Here is a 21,425-nt window from a genome sequence, read left to right as displayed (position 1 = left end):
AGAAGGGAGGGGTAGCCTGCTTTTCAGTGTAATTTACGAAAGCATTGATGAAAGAAAGTTCTAAAGCATTCAACTGTGAGGATAGTTAAACAGAGCTATCAGCAGAGCGCCCAAATAGCCATGTCAAACATAAGTGTTTACACATTCTGGTTCTGGAGGGAGATTAGAAGCTCACGGGATCAAGAGAAGCCCCATGCCCTTTTATGTTTTCATTCTAAGGACGCTTTCTTTGCGAACCTGTCAGTTCCTGTTTTCCCTTCACTTGTAAACCAGGTGTAATACTTTCTAATAATAAGCCAAGAACATGCTTAGTTAATAATCCTTCCAAAATTAACTGCGATAAAAAAATGAAGGTTGGCTCACTGTCCTACCCAATTATCTAAATATGTTTAAACTCTCTCCAAAACCCAGAGAAATAGAACAGAATGTAATAATTATATGGTGCTTATACACATATAATCATCAGATTAATGCTGCATCCTTTGTTCCACTCCTGAAAGGAAAGGGAAGCTGATTCAAAGACAGAGAAAACCCTTATAAACACATGAAAATATTTTAATTGCATTATTATTGATAATAATTTTTAAATGATCACAGCACATTATATTTATGCTGCCTATTTTCTTTGAAATTTTGTAGTGACTTTAATTGAAACATAAAGTACTTTTAAGCACTCTCAGTGCCATAAAATATCATTTCAGTCAAAAAGGATTAAACTGTTTTTTATACAAACGAAACATCCAGGTACACTGTTTTCTAAAGCATTTGAGAAATAGCGTTTCCCTCACCACGAGGTTTTAGCTAAGTACCATGTTATTAACCAGTTTGACTCATGTTTCTTTTGAACACATTGCTTGTCAATCTATTTCAAATAAGGAACATATTCTATTTCCTCCTAGAAGGACAAAGGAATCATCAGAAGACAGCCCCCAGCTCAGTTACATTGATTTCATTACTTCTTGTGTTAGACTTAAAAATGTCATCCCCCTAATCTTACTTCCCTGCCCCGTACTCTGCCTTGTTCCTGAGAAAGTTCTGAAGCCATTTTCTCACATGCCCTTGCCTAGGGGTGGGCTTAATTAACTCAGATATATGTGGGGGTTTTAGCACTTGGCATTTTCTGCTGTTTCAGAGTCTCCAAACATGTGCAGGTCTCTTCTCAGGTTCTGAAAACTTCAGCTCCAAAGTGCTCTGTTCCATTGGTAAGGCACTGCAACTCTCAAGTCCTGCTGCTGCCTTTCAAGTGCTCAGGGCTATCATCTCCTTATTTTAATCTATCATTAAGAGGCAGCAGACTCTTGTTTTTTTTAAAATCTAACAGGATGGCTAAAGTGGAGTTCCTTGCACCTGTCTTCATTTAAACTGTTGTTAAAATTCTACAAGTTAGAAAGAACCAGTAATGAACTGGGAGTCTTCTCTGGGGCTTTTCTAAGCACTCACGGGCATGGTTTGCAATGATGAATGCTGGGATATTTCCCCAGCACAGACAGTAAATATGCACAGCAAACCAGTTGAACGGGTTGGAGAAGCCAGTCCTACTACCCTCAGGCTGTACCTGACAGCCACAGACACCCAGGCACCTATATTTCTTCTAGACTTTTTGTTTGTTTTGTTTGTCTTTTACTAGCCAAGAAGAAACAGCATTGTTTCTTAAGCCCTACGATGAGAAGCACTTCCCTGGGTGTCAGATGACTTCTGGTTGAAAGGAAAGTTTAACTAAATGTCTTAAAAGTGAATATGCATACAATATAGTCAAGAAGAAAGGCAAAACTGTATGGTCCAGTCCCATCATAGCCTGTGTTCCAAGACATTGTAAATGCAAACAGTAAGATATGTCACTATTGAAAACACTTCGAAGATTGTCTTTCATTATAGATAAAGAAAGTATGTGCCTTTAGAAAAGAATGAACCAAATTCTTTTAAGTTACTGGCACTGGATGGTTAGGGTGGAGACTGAAGTTCTGAGGAACAGTTGAATGAAAAGAAGGACTTTTTTTTTTCTTTCTTAATTTCATAGGATTTCTGTTTGCTCCTCCATACAATGCATACACTGAATTCAATATTTTCCAAGCTCTTCTTCTGACCTGACAATGTTAGTTTCCCATGGCAGTTTTCCCTTTCCTTTGTCAGTTACTCCTCTAAGTGCACTGCAGGAGACTTCTCCTGCTAAGAGCTATCTAGGGTTTGCAAGGCCTTCCACTGAGCCCAGCCAATTCCTCAGAATCATGTTATTTCCCCTACCTGGCCTTGTATAGACTGTAAATAATTGTTTCCTAGAACAAAAGAACGAGAAGGGGCAAAGGAGAGCTGTTATCCCAAGCACCCTATACCACCCGCCTTGCTGAGGGGTAAGCAAGGGGCAGACACAGTATGTGGAAAGGAGGGTTGAAGAAACTCGCCATTGAAGAAGACCTCCTTTCACCTTGTGAGAACTCAAAACTCCACTACATTTTACTTAGAAATCTCAGGGATGAGTTAGTGCCCATGTCATTATAAGAAGTCTAGTAGCCTTATAACATCTGACTAAGGATAACACCGGAGGAAGAACATGGAAAAAATGCACAAGGACTGAATTCTGAAACAGTAGTAATCTGGAGATGGCCACAAGCTGACTGATTATATATCTTCCACTTTTTTTATATAGTTTTATTTGATCCTTTCATGCTTGTTTATAAGATACACCCACAGCTGAAAATTAAGTCATTTAAGAAAGAAAAGAGGTAAGAAGTCCCCTTTTTATATACAGTGGTAGCCTCTAGGGAATCCTAAACTACAGAACACTTTAGGTAGTTAGTCAAGAAAGGAGCACCAGCTCATCCAGTCACCTGAACCATAGCTTCCACCTGTGTTCCAGACCAAAAGACAGACCTGTGAAGTTACCCACAATGTGTAAGAAAATAGTTCTTCCATTCGTCATCAAAGAGCAATGCTTAGAAACCACACCCCTATTATTTATGTATATTAGTCATAGCTGGGCATTCTGTCTTAACCTACATAATTCACATTGGAAACCATCACAAATTTCATATCTTAAATTCTCTGTCTGATTACTTTGATATGAGGCTCAAAGAAATTACTTTTCCTGTTTGGAAAGATGATTGAAATACCTTTATATTAGGCTGACAAAAGAATTGGATTCAGTTAACTGTAAAAGCCTGGCTTCCAATGCTGTTAGAATATGAACAATTTGGAACATGTATATACAAATATTTGGGTGGGAGTTGTACACATACATACACACACACACACACACACACACACACACACACACACATATCCTGCTCTAACATAACACCCATAGGTGTACTATTCAGAGTTCTGAGGAATAGGAAGTCCTGGATCCCATATCAGCATAAGGCATGGAAGCTCTTACTGCATCTTCACATGACAGGAGCCATAAGAGTAATAGAGCACCAACTTCTCACATCCACCCTGCCTACAGCTGCACTGTGCTACTTAAAACAATGCTCATGACAAAAGCACCCCCAACAGGGACTGCTTTCTGTCACAGATTCATTCTAAACAACACACTCAGACCATAGATTTAGACCATCTATCCTCTATTTCTGCCCAGAGATGGCCCAGTTTATCAAATAGTCTACAGAAACATCTTCAGAAAAGTCACAGCTCAAAGTCACACATAAGAGTTCCAATGACAAGGTAACAATAATGCAAAGTCCTCAAAGACAAACCACTTGCCACTCAGAGATCCATTTCATATTTGAAGAACAACATTTGAATGTAGTATTTCAAACATAAAATTCCAATTTTCAAACATGTTAGCAATAATTACTATTATTTCAAGAAACTTAAGAGTTTTAATTTTCTTTATTACATTCTTTTTTCTTTCTCTCTTCCTTCTTTCCTTCTTTCCTTCTTTCCTTCCTTCCTTCCCTCCCTCCCTCCCTCCCTCCCTCCCTCCCTCCTTTCTTTCTTTCTTTCTTTCTTTCTTTCTTTCTTTCTTTCTTTCTTTCGAGACAGGGTTTCACACTATAGCTGAGGTTATCCTGCGACTCACTACACAGTCCAGTCAAGCTGTAAACTCTTGGCACACTTTCTACCTCAGCTTCCCAAGGGCTAGAATTAGAGATGTGACGCACCATCACCAGCTCAGAATTTCTTAAATAAATGCCACTAGGTAAATGATAAAATTATTGAAAAATAGTTTATTCCATTTCTTTTGATCATTGAAACTCAGTTTGAGACATAGGACTAGTTAGAGCATAGACACCCCAACAAAGTTGGGATAGCCTGTAAATACTCTAAGTTACATCTGATTCTACAGATAGTAAGCAAATATCAAAAAAAATCTTACCTTTAAACCATAATCAAAACTAAAAGTTATCCCTACATTCATTCTTTATATTGCGAATAAATTCAGAAATAATTTAGAATGACTGAAGTTCCTTTGTTTCCCATTACCCCTCAAAAGTGTCTCCTTGTCTTAAGGTGACTAAGACTGAAATGATAGCTTATCGGCACTCCCAGATGATAGGCATGAACTGTGTAGCTTTGCTGAGAATCTATTTCAAATAAGATAGTATCAGAAGAAGACAGGACATGTATTACCAGAAAGTCCCTGCAGCCCAACTAAAGAAAAACCAATCAATCAATCAATCAAACAAACAAACAAACAAACAAACAAATATACAAAAACGACCCATATTTAACAGTTCCATAGAGCATTCTCCAAGTTAATTGACTTAAAGAGCCAAGAGCATTGTTTTGTAGCTTGAGGCACAGCAGTAAGCTGACTTAGTGCATTCCATCTTCTAGGCCAGATCTGCATATGTTTCCTTCATGTGAATTAGAAATTCTTTAAGTGGTATATCTGTTACCTGTATATGAATAGGAAAGCACAAAACGTGTATTCATATTCCAGGATTCAAATGTATTAACACTATCCTTCGCACAGAGTGGGGGGGTGGGGAGGGCTTTATGTCCTTCTACACTTAGGTTCTACTTTGGGACTGTATAAGAATAGCATTCAAAGAGCCATCAGATGCCAGCAGCTATGTATACATTTTACATATAGTGAATTTATGAGATGCTCTTTTAATCTAGGTATCTCTCATGCTCTTCCACGGAATACTATCATATATATGTATACATATATGTATATGTATTGGTAAATATATGAAATTCTTGGTTATTAAAATAAATATGAATAAATTATTTTTAAAAATAAAATGTTTTTTTGTAAATGAACCTTTTAGTCTTATTTTACTCTTCAATTTGATTCATGAAATAATGATATTTAGCTATTACTGAGAGTACTTTCTAATAATAACATTTACACAGTATTCCAAGAAGTAACTGAGAAATGATACAAAGATTTACAAAATAAAATTTTGTAATTCTTAAGCAAATATAGTGAATACAAATAAAACAAAAAAATCAGTAATTTACTTGTAAATTGAATGATTCTTTAACTGTCAACAGGTCAAAATCATCTGTTATCTCTCACAACTGTGCTACATTTGACAGTTATACCTATATTTTGTTTGCTTATTGTATAAAAATGCTAATATTTTACAATTTTCTGGTGATAAGACTTTTCATAATTTCATAAGAATCCATCTAGACAAAAAGTAATAGCAAGTTCATTTTTAAAATTATGTATTGACAATAATACCATTTTTTAAACCTGGTAAGCAATTTTCTACTATGGATAAGAGAAACATTGTGAAAAAAATTAGAAGAAAATATTTATTTATTCATTCAATTTCTAAAAAAAGAAAAGAGCTTTACCTAAAGCACAACAGGGAAATGCACGATCCAGCTCGTATTTGTTTCCAGCAAATGAGCTATGGCTGGAGCCAAAGTCAACAGAGCCAGCCCTTCAGAGGGCAAAGGTATTTGATTAAGTAAGACATGTAAAACAAGCCGCTGTATCAGCTGATAACTAGGCTTATGGGATCCTGCTTTCTTCATTTAAACACTGGAGTTACATTCATTACAAGGATACTTAAGTTGTAAATCTGGCTGATAGTGATGGCACTCCTTGATTACAAACAAAGCATCCACGTGTACAAACAAACGTAAATATTCTGCCATTGCTGGGGAAAGGACCCCCGAGAACACAGTCAAGCCCGGTGGTACCACATCTCCAGCTTTATCCTGGGGATTACAAGGCTTATCTATTCTCCACTACACTTGTGATTCTGTTTGTTACAGGAGTGAGCATAACAGTCCAAGCATTCCTTTTCCACATCGGTAACGATCTCCTCCTCTCCACCCCATCCTCTGGACACCTCAGAATACAACTCTGACACTTGCACAAAAGGCAGGAGCAAGCGTGCATGCGCACACAGAGATAACAATATCACTGAAGTTTCTGATTGAGAACAGTTCAAAGGCTGTTGGCACTTACCTTGCAAAGCCATGTTAGGTAAACCAGCTTCATTCTCTCCCATTTTATTCTTTCTTTTTAAAGTGGGCCAAGCAGTTTCGGGTGGTGTCAGCTACCCTGGAAGCCTTGTGACCTTCTGACTTGCTACAGTAGTATTGTAACAGTACACTACCAGCTTTCTTCTGTGAATAATTACCACTCTGCTTCCTGAGTTACCTGGCCTTGCAGGACCTGTTTTACTATGAAGTGAGCTAATGTGCTTTCTTCCAATGTCCTGTTACTAAACCGCTTCACAAAACACGGCTTTGTTTCAGTTTTGATATTAACTTTTTCCCTGAGTGTAGGCTGCATTTCCAGCACCGCACAGTTCACAGCCAAATATTTTTGGTCAATTCCTTTTTTCTTCCTTTTTTTAGCGGTCTTAACCTGTTTCTCTTAAAACTGTATAATAAAAATTTAAGTCAATCATGAAATTTCTATTTTTCCAAATAGAGGGAATGAGCACTGTGAGAATCTGTTTTTTACAGCTGAGTTAGGATGCAAAATGGAGTAATATCAATATCAGGACATCGATAAGAAGATTGAATATAATGTGTGACACTACTAAATGAATGATATACAGTAAAGATAAAACACAGGACATTTTTTCCTCTCTCCTTTTTGTATCTTCTTTCTTCCTCCTGTTTTTCTTTTTGTTTGGTTTTGGTTTTGCCCACCCCTTCCCACTGACTCTTGTCTAAATTTATCTATGTTATTTATTAATTTATTATTATTTTTATCCACCTATAATTTTTGTTCATTTGCATTAGAAGTGGTCATACTATGTAGCCCAGGCTGGACTAGAAATTGTGCTATTTCTACACCCTCCCTAGTTCTGGGATTTCAGCTCTGTATTACTAAAGGAGATTTAACAAGGAGAATTAAATAGATTATTTCAGACTGAGTAAGTGTGGTGGGATTCACCCTCAATGAATCTGATGTCACATGGTCCCTGTAGCAATTTCCAGGCCAACAAAAATTATAACTATACTAGAAAATAGTGTTGAAAAACAAGGAGTTAGGTCATTCTGTATTAAAGGCCCAGTCCTCTTTTGTATAGATTACTGATATTCATGTGTTTATAATAGGAAATTGAGTTACCTGTCCCTCACTGCTGGACACCAAGAAAACACAAGCACTAAGACAATGAGCCATGGATTGGAACTTTATCCTTAGTGATAATTGTAAATGAAGAGAAGAAATTGTTCATAAAATATAGGAATTTATGTGAATATCCACCTTCATTATTCTCAGTACTTTAACTCTTGGCCCTCATTAGAAAAACAACCTATATCTATGTATAATTCAATACATACATTATATATACATGTATATGCTTACACACTCATACATAAATGACTCAGATTCTCCCTTTAACATCTCATTGATGCTTGCAAATAATCTGTATATTTGCTAGCTAACTATTGCAAAATTTGTTTTTATCAGCATTCTATATAAGCAACATAAAGGCCAACCATTAGAAATTATCTTCAAATGCATTAAATATTAAAAGTAAAACATGATAGTTAAAGAGTATCAGAATTTAGTGCTTTTTAATGTTTATTTTGCGTGCCTGTGCACACATGTGTGTGTGAGTGTGTGTGTGTGTGTGTGTGTGTGTGTGTGTGTGTGTGTGTTTGTATGTGCATGTAAAGTGAACTACCTACACAGCACTGAGGTTTCAGACTCTCTAGAGCTGGAATATTAGGTTGTTATGAACCATCTGAAGTGGGCTCTGGGAACCAAATTCTGTTCCTTCAAGAGCAGTAGATTGTTTTAACGGTTGGGTCTTTTCTCCAGACCCACATTTCAATGTTCTATGTCTTTACTATTTACTGACTTTTTTTTCAGAGCAGAGGACCAAACTCAGGGCCTTGCACTCACTCTACCACTGAGCTAAATCCCTAACCCCTATTTATGGATGTTATCCATCTCCTCAGAAGAGGATGCCAGAGAGCTTACTGTCAACGCATGCGAGAGCCCAGTCATCCAAACTTGGATCTCCTCCAGGATACAGTTCTCTTTCTGATTGCAGTGGAATTATTTATTCTATGGACCATGCTACACACTTTAACAAAAGCAGGATGAAATTGAGTGTCAGTAGAATGCTATAATAATCTTGTTCTGACTTCATGGTCGCAGGACCAAAATTCACATCAATCTTTACTCTTTTTAACAAGGTTGGAAATATATTGACATTACTGCCTCGGGCACCTACTATGAGTCAGTACGAGTATAGTGTACCATTATGTTTGCTTTGGTCTATGAACAACGGCATGAAGGATGTTACAGTGAACATAGAATACAGTACTTCTATTCTCAGTGACCAAGAAACAATTGCAATATTCAGCAAGTGCCTTGCACAGCTACACAGGATTATCTTTCTCTTCCATGCTTCTGCACCTGCTTCGCAAATGTCTTTCAGGGAAATGATTGCCTGTTGCTGCTGGTGGTTATATATGTGTTCATGTTCATGTATGTAGATGTGCAGTTGTGTATGTATGTGTGTAACTGTGTATGTGTGAGTGTTTAGGACATAATGTAACTTGTCAAATGAATCCCTACCTTAATTTTTGAGGTAGGGTCTCTGACTGAACCAAGCATCTCGTCTCTGCCACTTCAGTCCTTGATTAAAATACAAATAGAATTCATGTCTATACATTGGTGCTGGTAACAAAAAAAACTCTTTTTCTTATGTTTATATGACTAACTTATTTGCAAAACATACTTTGTTGGTGAAGGCATACTAGATGGGTGAGGAGCAGGTGTTTGTGTTAAAAACATGAGTGATAGTAGACTGTGACAAGGGTCAAGTGAAAGAAGAATTTTAACCTCATGAAAGGACATGACACAAGGAGGGTCTTAACCTAAAAGAGGGGACAAAGTAATGAAACAGTCATCATCATGGTACAAGAAATGGCCTTAACATAAGAGGATTTTACACATGGGAGAACAACAATGCTCAAAATGAGTAGAAGCTGGTAAAGTAGGAAGATTTATTTGTAGAAGTCAAAAATTTGGAACGATGATGGGAGAAGAAGGGATGGGGACAATTTCAGATGGAAATAACAAAGAAAACGTCAACACAACAATTTAAGCATAAACGTCTACACATATACACAGACATGGGATGCACATCAAAGCATGATAACCAAGGCCATTACTGTCAGTTGCAAACATCTTCATTTAAGGCCAAAGAAACCTGGCAATTGTAAACAGTTTCAAGAAAAATATCTGAATTTTAAAACGCTCTGAATCAATGTGTTCAGTGTGATTTCCATAACTACAGTAGCATTGTAAAACTTAGCAAATTTAAAGAAAGTGTCTAATCATATCATCTAATCCTGAAATGAAATCTAAGGAGAATTGGAGAAAAAGAATATCCTAATGGTATTATGCTACACTCAGGCTGAGGGGTTGTCTATAAATTTTTTCTAGAGGAGACATCAGTATTCCAGGTTAAAGTTGTGTGAGGACAAATACGCGAGCACTGGTAGTTATCTGGTTCTGAATTTGAAGGAAGACATACATTAGAAAGTAAAAATTCTCAAATTCATGGTATGTAGGACACTGGCTGTGTTACATAAGCCTAATAATTCAACATACCTTGTAAATTTTTAATGAATGTGCAGATTAAATGAGATAAATAATTTGATTAAGACCATAAATATGAAAACCGGAATTTTATGAAGAAGAAGGAAGAGAAAATGATTAGGAGTCTTGAATCCAGAATCTTTCTAAACTGAGATACAACTACATAAAATGTGTGCTCTAGAAATTGGATCATATTTAACAAAAGTCTAAAGAGCCAGATGAAGTTTTATCCTGGACTAGCAGGATGACTCCCCGATGGTTCAGTTCTCAGGACTGGGCAACTAGTATTTTATCTCAAGTGCATACTCTGGAATACTTACTTCCAAAATTTTCGCATTAAACACATGCAGTCCCTGTCTAGTGCTACTCCAGTTGTTTAAGCTATGTCTGTCTGTCCTTATCTATGACAAGGAGAAGGAGTAGTCCCTTGGAATAGTTAAATGAGTTAATGTTTAAATGGCCAGCATGATGACAGACTAATAACAGTGCAAGCTGTTTCACAAAGTCTTTACAATTACTCAAAGTGTGACAAATATTTAATAAAAATTATATCCAAAAAATAATAATCCAAAAATATCTTAATTTAAAATGACCTCAATTTTTGGTTTTCTTTCAACAGTGTAAGATGTTGAAGCTGAAAAGATTGTAGGAGCAGTGGCAGTAAAGGTGTCAGAGGAAGGAATGAGGAGGACCGGGAGATACGCTTTGCTGCATGTGGCATGGCAGATGCAGCAGTCTTTGTCCTGCAGTAAGCCTGGATCTACACAGGCGGGGCCATTCAACTGGCATTCATTACTTCCTGGACCCTACTACCTCTGCTGAACAAGTGGCTACTGATGGATTCTGGGAAGAGCTGTCATCTTTAGCTCTATTGCCACTGACAAGCCCATTAGACCTCATTGGAGAAATCCAAACTCACAGTCACTGAGACCCTCATGAACTGCAGTGAGCCTCGGAACAAAAAGAAGGATATGATTGTGACAAAGGGACTTGTGTGGAGTGAGATCAATAACATAATATATGTGGGAATGACACAAATGTAGGTGGGAATTACTGTATCAAAAATCATTACATACATGTGTGAAATCTTCAAGTAATAAATTCAACAAAGTTTACTTTTAAAAAGGCCATGATAACATTTAAAGCCAGACATTTTACTGTCTAGTTCTCTAGAACTATGATTTTTCTTTTCACTAAAGGTGAATTTTATTTTTTGGTTGGGCATTTATAATAAAGAACATTTTTATGTTAGGGCCCAATAAGATGACCCACTTTTCTGCTGGTCCTGATGACATCATTTGCATAGTTGGATGCCTGAAACCCACAGTAGAAGTAGAGTATTGACTCCTGAATTTTTTCCTTTGATCTCCACATGTATGTGTACACACACACACAAACACACACACACACACACACACACACACATGATCATTGTAATATAATAGCTGCCAGTCTGTTTTGTCTGTTCTCTATCAATGCCAACTAATTATTTGAGTCCTTCCACAATGAAATGGGCTGAGCAGGCTAGGAAATCCTCACACTACATACTGTAGAACACTGAGAAGTTACAACATTTGCCTCACATGTAGGAGTGCTGGCATCTTAGCACATGCCTTGCCTTCAAGACAAAATTTATTCAGTTACCCTTGGCTCTACCCTTACAATGTACATGCAGCCACTGGATTCTGGATGCAGAAGATCCTGAAGAACAGACATAGTGACTCATTGGTAAGAAAACACATTAAGAAGAAAACTGACTAAGTCAGAATTCATAATATGCAGAGTATTGCCATTCTCATGGTCTACAGGTTCCCTAAATAAGAGAAGGCAAGAAGCTACACAAATTCGAGCAGATACACCTCACACACAGGTGAGGGGTTTCTATCTAGAAAAGATACGTAATAATAATATAAATGCAGGGCTTCCTGGCTGGGAATCAGACAGAAATGCCACTACAATGCATTCTGATTTGCTTCTGGGAATCACACCCTAGATTCACCTAAGGAAAGATATTTGAAACATTAAGTGCATCCTTTCACTATTTCCACAGTAATGTGCTTACATGAAAATCTCACTTAATATATAGTTAAATCTTTTAAAAGAATAGTTCTTGTTAACTATCCCGGCCTTTTAAATATAAATATAATGACATTTGAAATCCTAATTTATGTCAGCAACATAAAACTTCTGTTTGGAATAGACAATCCATCTTATATAACACATTTCTCTCTCTCTCTCTCTCTCTCTCTCTCTACACATACACACACACACACACACACTAATGTGCAATAGACTGTGAAATGTAAATGTGTATTTAATGCTTTGAAAGGAAATGAAATTCAAATTCAAAGTACATATATACACACCAGTCTATTGTGTATGCTGTTACTTAAAAAGCTGAAAGTATTTTCTAAGACTAAGCTGAGAGAAGTGCAACAGGAAAGGAATGCTTAGGCCAATTATCCATTTGGGACATTTAAGACATAGAGATCAATAGAGAAATCATAGAAGCATACAGGCTCAATAGGGACACCAAAATAAGAAGACAATTTTTCTATGTAACTTTTAAAAATATTTAATCAAAACTACATACAAAAAATCCAACAAAACAAAACAAGCACAATAAAAGAAAAGATAACCCACTATGATTATCAGTCATGGCAAAGGACATTTCAGATATTAGCAGATGCTAAAAAATTTTCCTAACCACCACTGGTAACTAACCAGTAAGGAAATGACACTTAGGTGAGATGGGAAGTGTTTCGTGCTTGAGAAAGATTTTTCTCCACTTAACATACAAAACAAATGGTTGCATTTAAAGTAAACATAGTAATACCAATGGTTTGTTACACTAAGCATAGAGTGTCTTGGTCAACCTAGCAAGTACGATCAAAAGTAAGGCGTCAAAAAGAACATATTAATTATGTGAATAGGAGAAAAATGGTTGATAACTTAGTGTCCTTTCATTTTTATATTTTCTATTCTTCCTTTTCTTCACTTTTCTTCTTCTGCCCTTCCTCCTTTTGTAATAAAGTCACAAAGCCATAACATGCTTTCCTAGAAAATGATTCCAGGAGAATTGCCTTTGTTCAGCCATAATGGGCCACTACTCTCTACTGTGAATGTTTCTCTGAAAGCTCTGGCCTTACTTTCCTGCTGACTGCATGCCAGCTAGCATTGTGAAAGAAAAAAAGAACTAAGGATTAAAGTCTCCAAACTTTCCCCAAGCAGCTGCTACTTAAAATAGACTTTCTTCTAAAGTGAAATGGCTGCTGTCTTTCCTACAGAGACCAGATTTATCAAATGAGAAAAGAGAGAGAAAAGAAGTGAACAGAGCCATATGCACTAAGCCTCTGTGGATGGGCTTGTTAGGCTGATAGACTCAATGGAGAGATACTTACGGAGGGGGTAAACCTACTAAGACAATGCTGAAAACGAGGTACCTCATTGCCTCAGGGAATGGGGTGCTATAGAGAACGCAACAATTTTAAGAATGAAATGAAGAAATAAAGATAGAAATTTCAGTGTTGAATTTAACGGTTCCATTAAACCCTTGCTTTTCTTCCAAAGTCCTTGGCCTTTCTACATGCTAACATATCGACTAACTTTAAAATACCATTTGAAATACTATTCGAGGCTTCTTATGACTCAATCTTATGTTCTCAGAAAAGCCAGGCTGTTAGAGCATTTCTTTCCTGTTGTTCTTACGTGGTCCAAATTCATAACGGCTTAATGAATGTTGATGGTTGATAAATGAAAATATATTGCATATTTCCTTCCTATCAGAGTATCATAATGAAGTTAAGAAGCCATGTATGGGAGTTAATGAATTAGGAAAGGGTTTCAGTCTACAAGCTTCCCTCTCTTTTGAAATGTTAAAAACTAATAATTTTACTCAACACTGGTGGTCAATTTAAAATTAATATCTTTTAAATTTCCCAGTGGTATTGTAAGTAAATTAACCGAGGTTGGATTACCTCTGTCTTCACTGAAATAAAACAGTAAAAATTTTTTATCAAAGATGAAAGTGTAAAATGCACGGAGATCTTGGACCAAAATAATTTAAGTCACTGACATTATTTTTTAAAATGTTCTTACTCTCAAAATGCAATTGTAAAAGATCACAAATCTTGCACAAGATTTTTAGATATTGTATTTCTATAGGAATTTGCTCTTAATATAAAATCCGGGCTATTTTAGATGGGTTATGCACATTCATTTATTACTGTATATCTGAAGTCATAGGGCAGCAGTTAGCATCTCAATATGGCAGGTCTGGTCCTGAGTCATGGAGCAACGAATGGCAGAGAAAAAATTATCACTGTCTTTCTGATACTGGCGTGAGATTTTGGTTTAATGAGAGGAAGAACTGAGGCAGGCGGGATAGGCATCACTAACCAGCCCTGCTCAAACTGTGGTCTAGCTAATCCCCCTAATCTTTCAAGGTAAACCCCCGAGATGTTATCGTTTGGAGGGGATATCCTTGTACCCACAAAACAAACGCTTCCGTCTGGAGGTCATTTCAGGATGTGGTGGTCTGCCTGTTGAGGCTCCAACATTTCGGGAATCCAAGGGAAGTGCAGATTGAGGATAAGATTGGAGACATTTCAGCACCTTTTCTGAGTGTGGATCAGGACATTATAAAAACTCATAGAAAGATGTGTGTTGTTCTTACCTTTATAGTGTCAGCTTTGAAGGAGGATGGGCAGATATCGGGCATGTGAGTCACTCTTACAGATCAGCAGGTACAGCAATGAACCAGGGTAAAGGAGACAAACACAAAATGAACTCCGGAAGCCTTGGCTGTCATCCCATTTCTGGTTACATTGAGTGATTACTAGGCAAGCAATGAGGCATTACAAAATAGCACAGCATTACTAATAATTGTTATAATAGCCCATAGTTTTTCTATACAGCTCTGGATTTTAAACAAATTAATAACATTTGACTAGGTGATACTTATGTGTAAACACCCACACTCAGCTGCTGCTGAAGATGACATCGAAGCTTTGCTTGTGCCTATCATGCCTTTTCACTTGAATGTATCCCTAGCCTGGATGTTTAATGATCAAGTTTCTACAGCCTTCTTCCCAGTCACAATGTAAATATACAAAATACATTGGAACTAGTATGTCAGCTTCAAATCTTGGTTACATATGCCCCTGTTTAGTGGTCAATGCCAACAATTCAGAAATCTTCTGATACAAAGAGAAACATTTTTGTAAGAATGAAAGAAAACTATTTAAATGCTTACTGTTCTTTTTCCCTTTTGCCATTGAAAATAGGAAAATCTCATTTGGAAGAGGATTATAGGGCTTAGGAAATTGCAAGTATTGATAGATGAAATTTAAATTTTTCATAAAGGGTTGGCAGCATTTGTTAAAGATAAGTTATAGTTAAATATTTAATATATTTTACTATGTACAATATTTCTCTAAACATTCGCATTGTGTATAATTCTTCACCTATACTCTTCTGGTGATTCAGCATTTCCTACTCTGTACCCTAAGTTATTCCCAACTTGGATTCATGCTGTGACAAAAGCTCTAAAGACATCTATCTGAATTACCTAGGATGCCATTCACTAAAGTAAAAACAACTTGTCTGGTCTCTGAAAACACTCACAGTGGACCCCCATTATTGCAGTCAAACTTGCTCGTACATTCTATTATAACATAAAATACTTAGAAAATGACACAAACAATAGACACAATAGATAAAACAATAGACACATGGAATTTCACAATCTGCACAGCCAAGGAAACAACTCAGTAAAGAAAGTTTGTGGAATGGGAGAAAAATCTTCACCAGTTATTCATCAAGTGAGGCTTAAAGTATATAAAATCTCAATAAAGTATATTAAAATAAAGTATATAAAAATCACAAAAGTATATTAAAATCTCCAAAAAACTAAAATATCAAACCCTTCAAATTTTCCAATCAACAAATAGAAAGATATACCACACAGAATTCTTTAAAAAAAAATACAGTAACCAAGAAAAAGTGAATGGAAAATGTTCAACATGATTAACCACAAGAGAAAAGCTAATTAAAGCTACATTAAGAGTAGATCACAACAGAATCAGGATAACTAACTTCGATAAAGCAAATTAATATAAAGACTGGTGAGGAAATGAGGGTCCTTTCTCCCCTCCTGAAGGGAATGGAAATGTACATTGGTGAAAGCTTAATAGAAATACAAGTGAAATTTTCTCTTTGGTGTATTATCCATGGACTCTAAGTCAGCAGAGCACAAACCCACTTCAATGTCTATCCTCACTGCTAAACTATTCACAATAACCAAGGTATGAAACCGGCTAGTACCCATCTCTAGTTGAATGATAATAGAATAAGTGGCCTATCTCCATGGACTTGAGTTTCATTTCTCCTTATACAAGAATGGAATTGTACACCATCTTTCTAGGTGATGTACACCATGACCTCTTTCATAGGCAGAACTAAAGGCAGTTGAAGATGGGGAAGAACAAGGATTACCAGAACACTAGCTACATATATAAGAACTATTTATGTACAAATATAAATAAAAGGGAGTTACAGTGAGGAGGACAAAATATACATGAAGACAGAAGAATCTGAGGACAGATGAGCCTTTGGAATTCTGGGATTCTAGGTGTGCACGATCATACACAGCATAATATGTCATTATTGATACCCTGTTGAGCATCAGTGTGGCTAGCCATATTAATACTTTGTTTCGGGATTTTTACTTTTTGTTTAGTTTTATATGTAAAGCTCCTTTCCTTTATCTTTTAATATCACCAATAACTTTTATTTCTCTTTATACTCAATGAATGTAATTATAATCATAATTGGTTTTAGCTATGCCACACTGATGTTTGATTTCTATACATTGTTAAGTTTTCCTTCTATTAATATTAGCTCACCTTGAAAATTAACTTTAGTATTCAATTTTATTTGCACATTTTCCTTTAGAGCAATATCATTTCACATACAATGAACCTAGAGATGTGTACTGCCTTTCCCTCTTCTCTGCTGTGTGATATCAATAGCATACACTTACTGAAATATATGCTGTAATGTCACACAATATGCTGCCATTATTCTCGCTTTAAGTAGTCTGTTATATTTTAAGTACGTTCAAAAGAAGAGAAACAGTTTCATATATTTAAAGAAACATTCAGTATTTTCTGCTGTTTCTCTCTTTGTGTGGATGCATGTTTTGTTTCCCACTGCTTCAAAAATGTCCTTGAGAATTCAGTCTTATTCTTGCCAGCTGAAAAAGAACTCTCTCAGCGTTGGTTTGTCTAAAACTGTATTTATTTACTTTTCATTTTTTGAAAGACACTTTCCTGATATAGAACATTTTTCTATCTCTCTTGCTTTTCTTCCTTCATTTCTTCCTTTTGTCTCTCCCAGCTAACTTTATTTTATATATTGTTCCATTACTATCTGAGCCATTTATATTAATTGACATTTCTCACCTTAAATCTTCAGGAAGTCATTAAGAACACTTAGTTGTTTTTGTTTATTTTGTGGATCACTTGTTTTAGTTAATATTGTAATTTCTGTTGGCATATTTTTTGTTTATGTGCATCATACTTGGAATCCAGTAAGTTTCGTGGATGATAAATTTATAATCACCAAGTTATTTTTAAAACTGCCATTGCTTTTCACTGTACCTTTCCTTTTTTCTTTACTTGTGGTGGTCAATAAGAGAGCATACTATAGAACATAGATGTTATTATGGGTATGCAGTAGTTCTAATATATCTTTAATCTTTTATTGTTTTAGTTCCCGGAGATCTCCTGCCGCTTTTGGGTGTTTGGCACTCTTTTTGGTGGTGTATAGTGTACTATAAATATAGAATTTGAACTTCTGATATCTTCCTTTGATTCAACATTCAACTAGTATATTGTTTTAAAAAAGTTTAATGTATACATTTGCTACCTTCATAACTCAGGTTCTGTTTCTACTAATCTTCTTCTGATCGTGCATTTTAATTTCGTGTTTTAAATATATGTATATTTATATTCTTTTATTTGACACAGAATATTATTACTCTGCATCTCATCCTTACTTAATGAGAAGTTCCTTGGTATACAGGTTATTCATGGATAAATTTGAATATTTTGAGAATCATTCTCTAGGGCAAATGTGGGATCATCTGTGTCTTGGCATAGCTTTGCTGTGACACTAAGTATGTGATATGTGAAGAATCCTGTTCAATGTTAGGGAAAGTCAATGTTTTCTCTCCTCTTTATAGGAACAGAAATAATTTCCAGTCCTGTGTGCACTGCAAGCATTGTTAAGTAACCTTGACTTCCTGAACAGCTTCTGTTGCAAAATGTATTATTTTTATTCCTAAAGATAATTGGTTTTCAGCTACAGACTTCTAAGGGCTGCTCTTGAGACTTGATGACTTCTGGTGTTCTCAGTATCATCTCTGCAAATGCCAATGGCCACCTCTGAAGGGTGCTCTCTGTAGCTTCACCTCAGGCTGCAACTGGATCTCCTTCCCTTTATCGCTTTCTGGAAATTGCCTCCAGGTAGAAAAGCAGGGGGATTTCACAGCTTATCTCTTTTGATTCTCCTTTGTCAGAGATCACAGTCCCGACTACCTGTTGTTCAATGCAGAAGCCAGTGTTTGTGTACATTTTATTCTTCTGTCTGTAATTGTGTCAGGAGCAAATCCAACAGGATTTAGTCTTTCCAGACACAGCAGTGAAGAGCAACTGTTCTTGAGAGGATGAAAACATACTCTTATAATAATATTTACTAGAATCCCCAATCATCTATGCATTCACTTGAAGATTTTAAAATCAATAATTTTTAAAAAGTGTATTTAAAATGTACTCATGTAAAAAGACCTACCTACAGTGGCTCCAGCAAACATAACTGGGCACTGGTCCTGAAGAAATGGCTCAGTGCTTAAGAACACTTGCAGCTCTTGCAGGGGATCTATACTTTATATAACCACATGGTAACTCATAAATCCACCTAAAAGTCCAGTTTCAAGGATGGAGTAGGATCTCCTGGTCTCTGTGGGCAGCCCGCAGACATGAGGTACACATAAATGCATTCAAGGAAAAAGATATAAAATAAAATAAATATTTAAAACTATATTTGGACACATTTAAAGTCAAAATAGGGTAATAGGCTGAGAAAGGAAGGTTGGATAAAACAGCCTTAGCACGGGAGAAGGTCTCAATCTCAAATAATAGAGAAAGGGATTAGAGGGCTAATTAAAAATTCAAATTACATAATTAAATGATTGACATAGGCATTCTTTAGAATTGCTTCAAGAATGATCACAGACACACTGTAATATCATCCTGCCTTTGAAAAGAATGTATATACATTCATTAAAGATGCTTTATTGTCAAAATTTTAGCGCTCATCTGAGCCTGAAGTGAGTGATAATACTTTTGGGAGTAGAAGGTCTGTCTGCAGAACTGATTGAAGCCAATGATCACAGTTGGCATCACGAAGGCATAACTAATTCTAGTAATTTCTTAGAATAAATAATAAAATCTGGTATATGTATTGATTCTTCCTTTCATTAGTGACGTCCCTACACAATTGACAGTATTCATTTTCAATGGGACTTACAATATTACTATCAATCACTAATGGTGATACTGCTGTATGAACTAAGATTTTTGCAGGATTCAAAATATTATTATCATTTTTACAGTGGTCACCATATCAAATTTGCTCAGTTACTAAAAGCAATGCTTCATATCTTTTGTCTTAAATTGTAGCAGTTACCTATTATCTTCAATTCCACTTCTAAGGGGGATTCTTTTATTGTTTCTCCCTCAGGCTCAGCTTCTTTCTCCATCATCCCGGAAGTCTTAAATTTCATGAGGAATGACATCGATTTCCAAATCAATCATAAATGACCAAAGTAGAATTTAACAGAAAATTACTATTTCACATTTTGATTTTTGTTCATTGGTGGTGGTAGGTTGGTAAGACATGTTTTACAAATGGGTGCATTTTCTTCATTCTCTCTCTTCTCTCTCATTCTTTTATCTCTCTCCTTCTATGAACTCAAGATATAGCTGAGGCTGTCCCTTTGAACCCCTGATCCTCTTGTCTCTCTCTTTGAAGTAATAAGATTACACACATGCACTATCATAGCTGACTTAAATATAATTCCTTTCCATGATATGTGTGTGTGCACATGCACACACTCGTGCAAACGCATTCAGGTAGTATTTGTCTAAATGTGTTCATGCACATTTACATGAATATGTATGTAAGGGTGAACTTGTGCATGGAAGCCAGAGACTGACAATACATGTCTCCCTGCATATGTACCAGTAAGTATGTCTCCACCATACCTTTTTAAGTTACTGTTTCTCACTTAAACCAGGAGCTCATGAATTCAGCTATAGTGATCAGCATGGTTCAGGAATCTTTCTGTTTCTAATCCTATAGCCCTGGGTTTATATATATTTGCCACCATGCCTGTCCTTTCCATGGGCATTGAGTATCCAAACTTAAGAATATGAAATTTATACTTATAAAGAAAGCACTTGATTAACTGATCCATGATCCATCACCCTTGAGCCCCAAATATATTTCTTAATAAGACTAGTATAAACTTTCCTCCTTGATTTACAGGTTTCACAATTGATGTGAAAATAGTATTAATAGTTTCTTATGTCCTAATCAGAGATCCTATGTCAGAATGCCTCCATCAAACTCATTCTCTACAAAAGATTGGAATTCTTACCAGCTCTGTAGGAAACAGGTATGCTGTCAGCTAAGATTTCCTGCTTCATTGGTAAAGAGTTGGTAGATTTAGTGCAATTCTTAGTGGTACTATGATATCACAATCTGAAAGTTACTAGATCTCTCATTCCTAAATAACAACATTGGTGATCCTCTCAATATTTTAAGGAGCAACTGACTTATCCTCTCCTGCTATAGAAATCCTAGAAGGCGTCTTTTTCCAAGAAAAGGATGCTTGTCTGCGTTCAAAGCATGTCATTTAGTATAGCTACCTTCACACATTCCCATCGTTTTCCGTGATGTTCCTGAATGGAACAAAGCTACACTAACTTCCTACAAGTGAGGCTAGAGCTATCACACATGTAGAGATCTCTTCCCTCAACTTCAGGCAAGGACTCACAAAAGCTCGGCCTGCTGCTTATGAAGGATCCACCAAGTTGTCTGAAAAAGCTGGAGACACAGATAACAATTTTACAACTCTTAGACATCCTCCACCAGGGTTCAAAATACTTCCCTCACACAGACCCATCCAAGACCTTTTCTTGTGCCTTTTCCCTGGTCTCCCTCTATCCTATACTTCACAATGTCCGACTTTTCATGGACCATCCACCTGCTCCAACTAATCTAAAATGTGAGAACTAGTCAACACACCAAGAGGAAACTTCATTTAAACAGAAATGTGGTGGAAATGAAAATCCAAACAAACAAATGAAAGGCC

The 21,425-nt window shown here is 36.3% G+C and overlaps 1 protein-coding gene across 1 annotated transcript in view; it reads right to left on the bottom strand.

Annotated features, from left to right (window-relative positions):
- Nucleotides 1-6,654, bottom strand: part of Naaladl2 (N-acetylated alpha-linked acidic dipeptidase like 2) — an 890,024-nt gene extending 883,370 nt beyond the window's left edge. The window contains exon 1 of the mRNA XM_032898601.1: nt 6,374-6,654. Within this exon, the coding sequence (XP_032754492.1) occupies nt 6,374-6,416 (43 nt within the window). The 5' untranslated portion in view covers nt 6,417-6,654. The remainder of the gene's footprint in view (nt 1-6,373) is intronic.
- Between the last annotated feature and the right edge of the window lie 14,771 nt (nt 6,655-21,425).

This window comes from Rattus rattus, chromosome 3, assembly GCF_011064425.1.
Source record: "Rattus rattus isolate New Zealand chromosome 3, Rrattus_CSIRO_v1, whole genome shotgun sequence".
In the NCBI taxonomy this organism is placed as follows: domain Eukaryota; kingdom Metazoa; phylum Chordata; class Mammalia; order Rodentia; family Muridae; genus Rattus; species Rattus rattus.
This window is presented reverse-complemented; position numbering and strand designations above follow the sequence as displayed.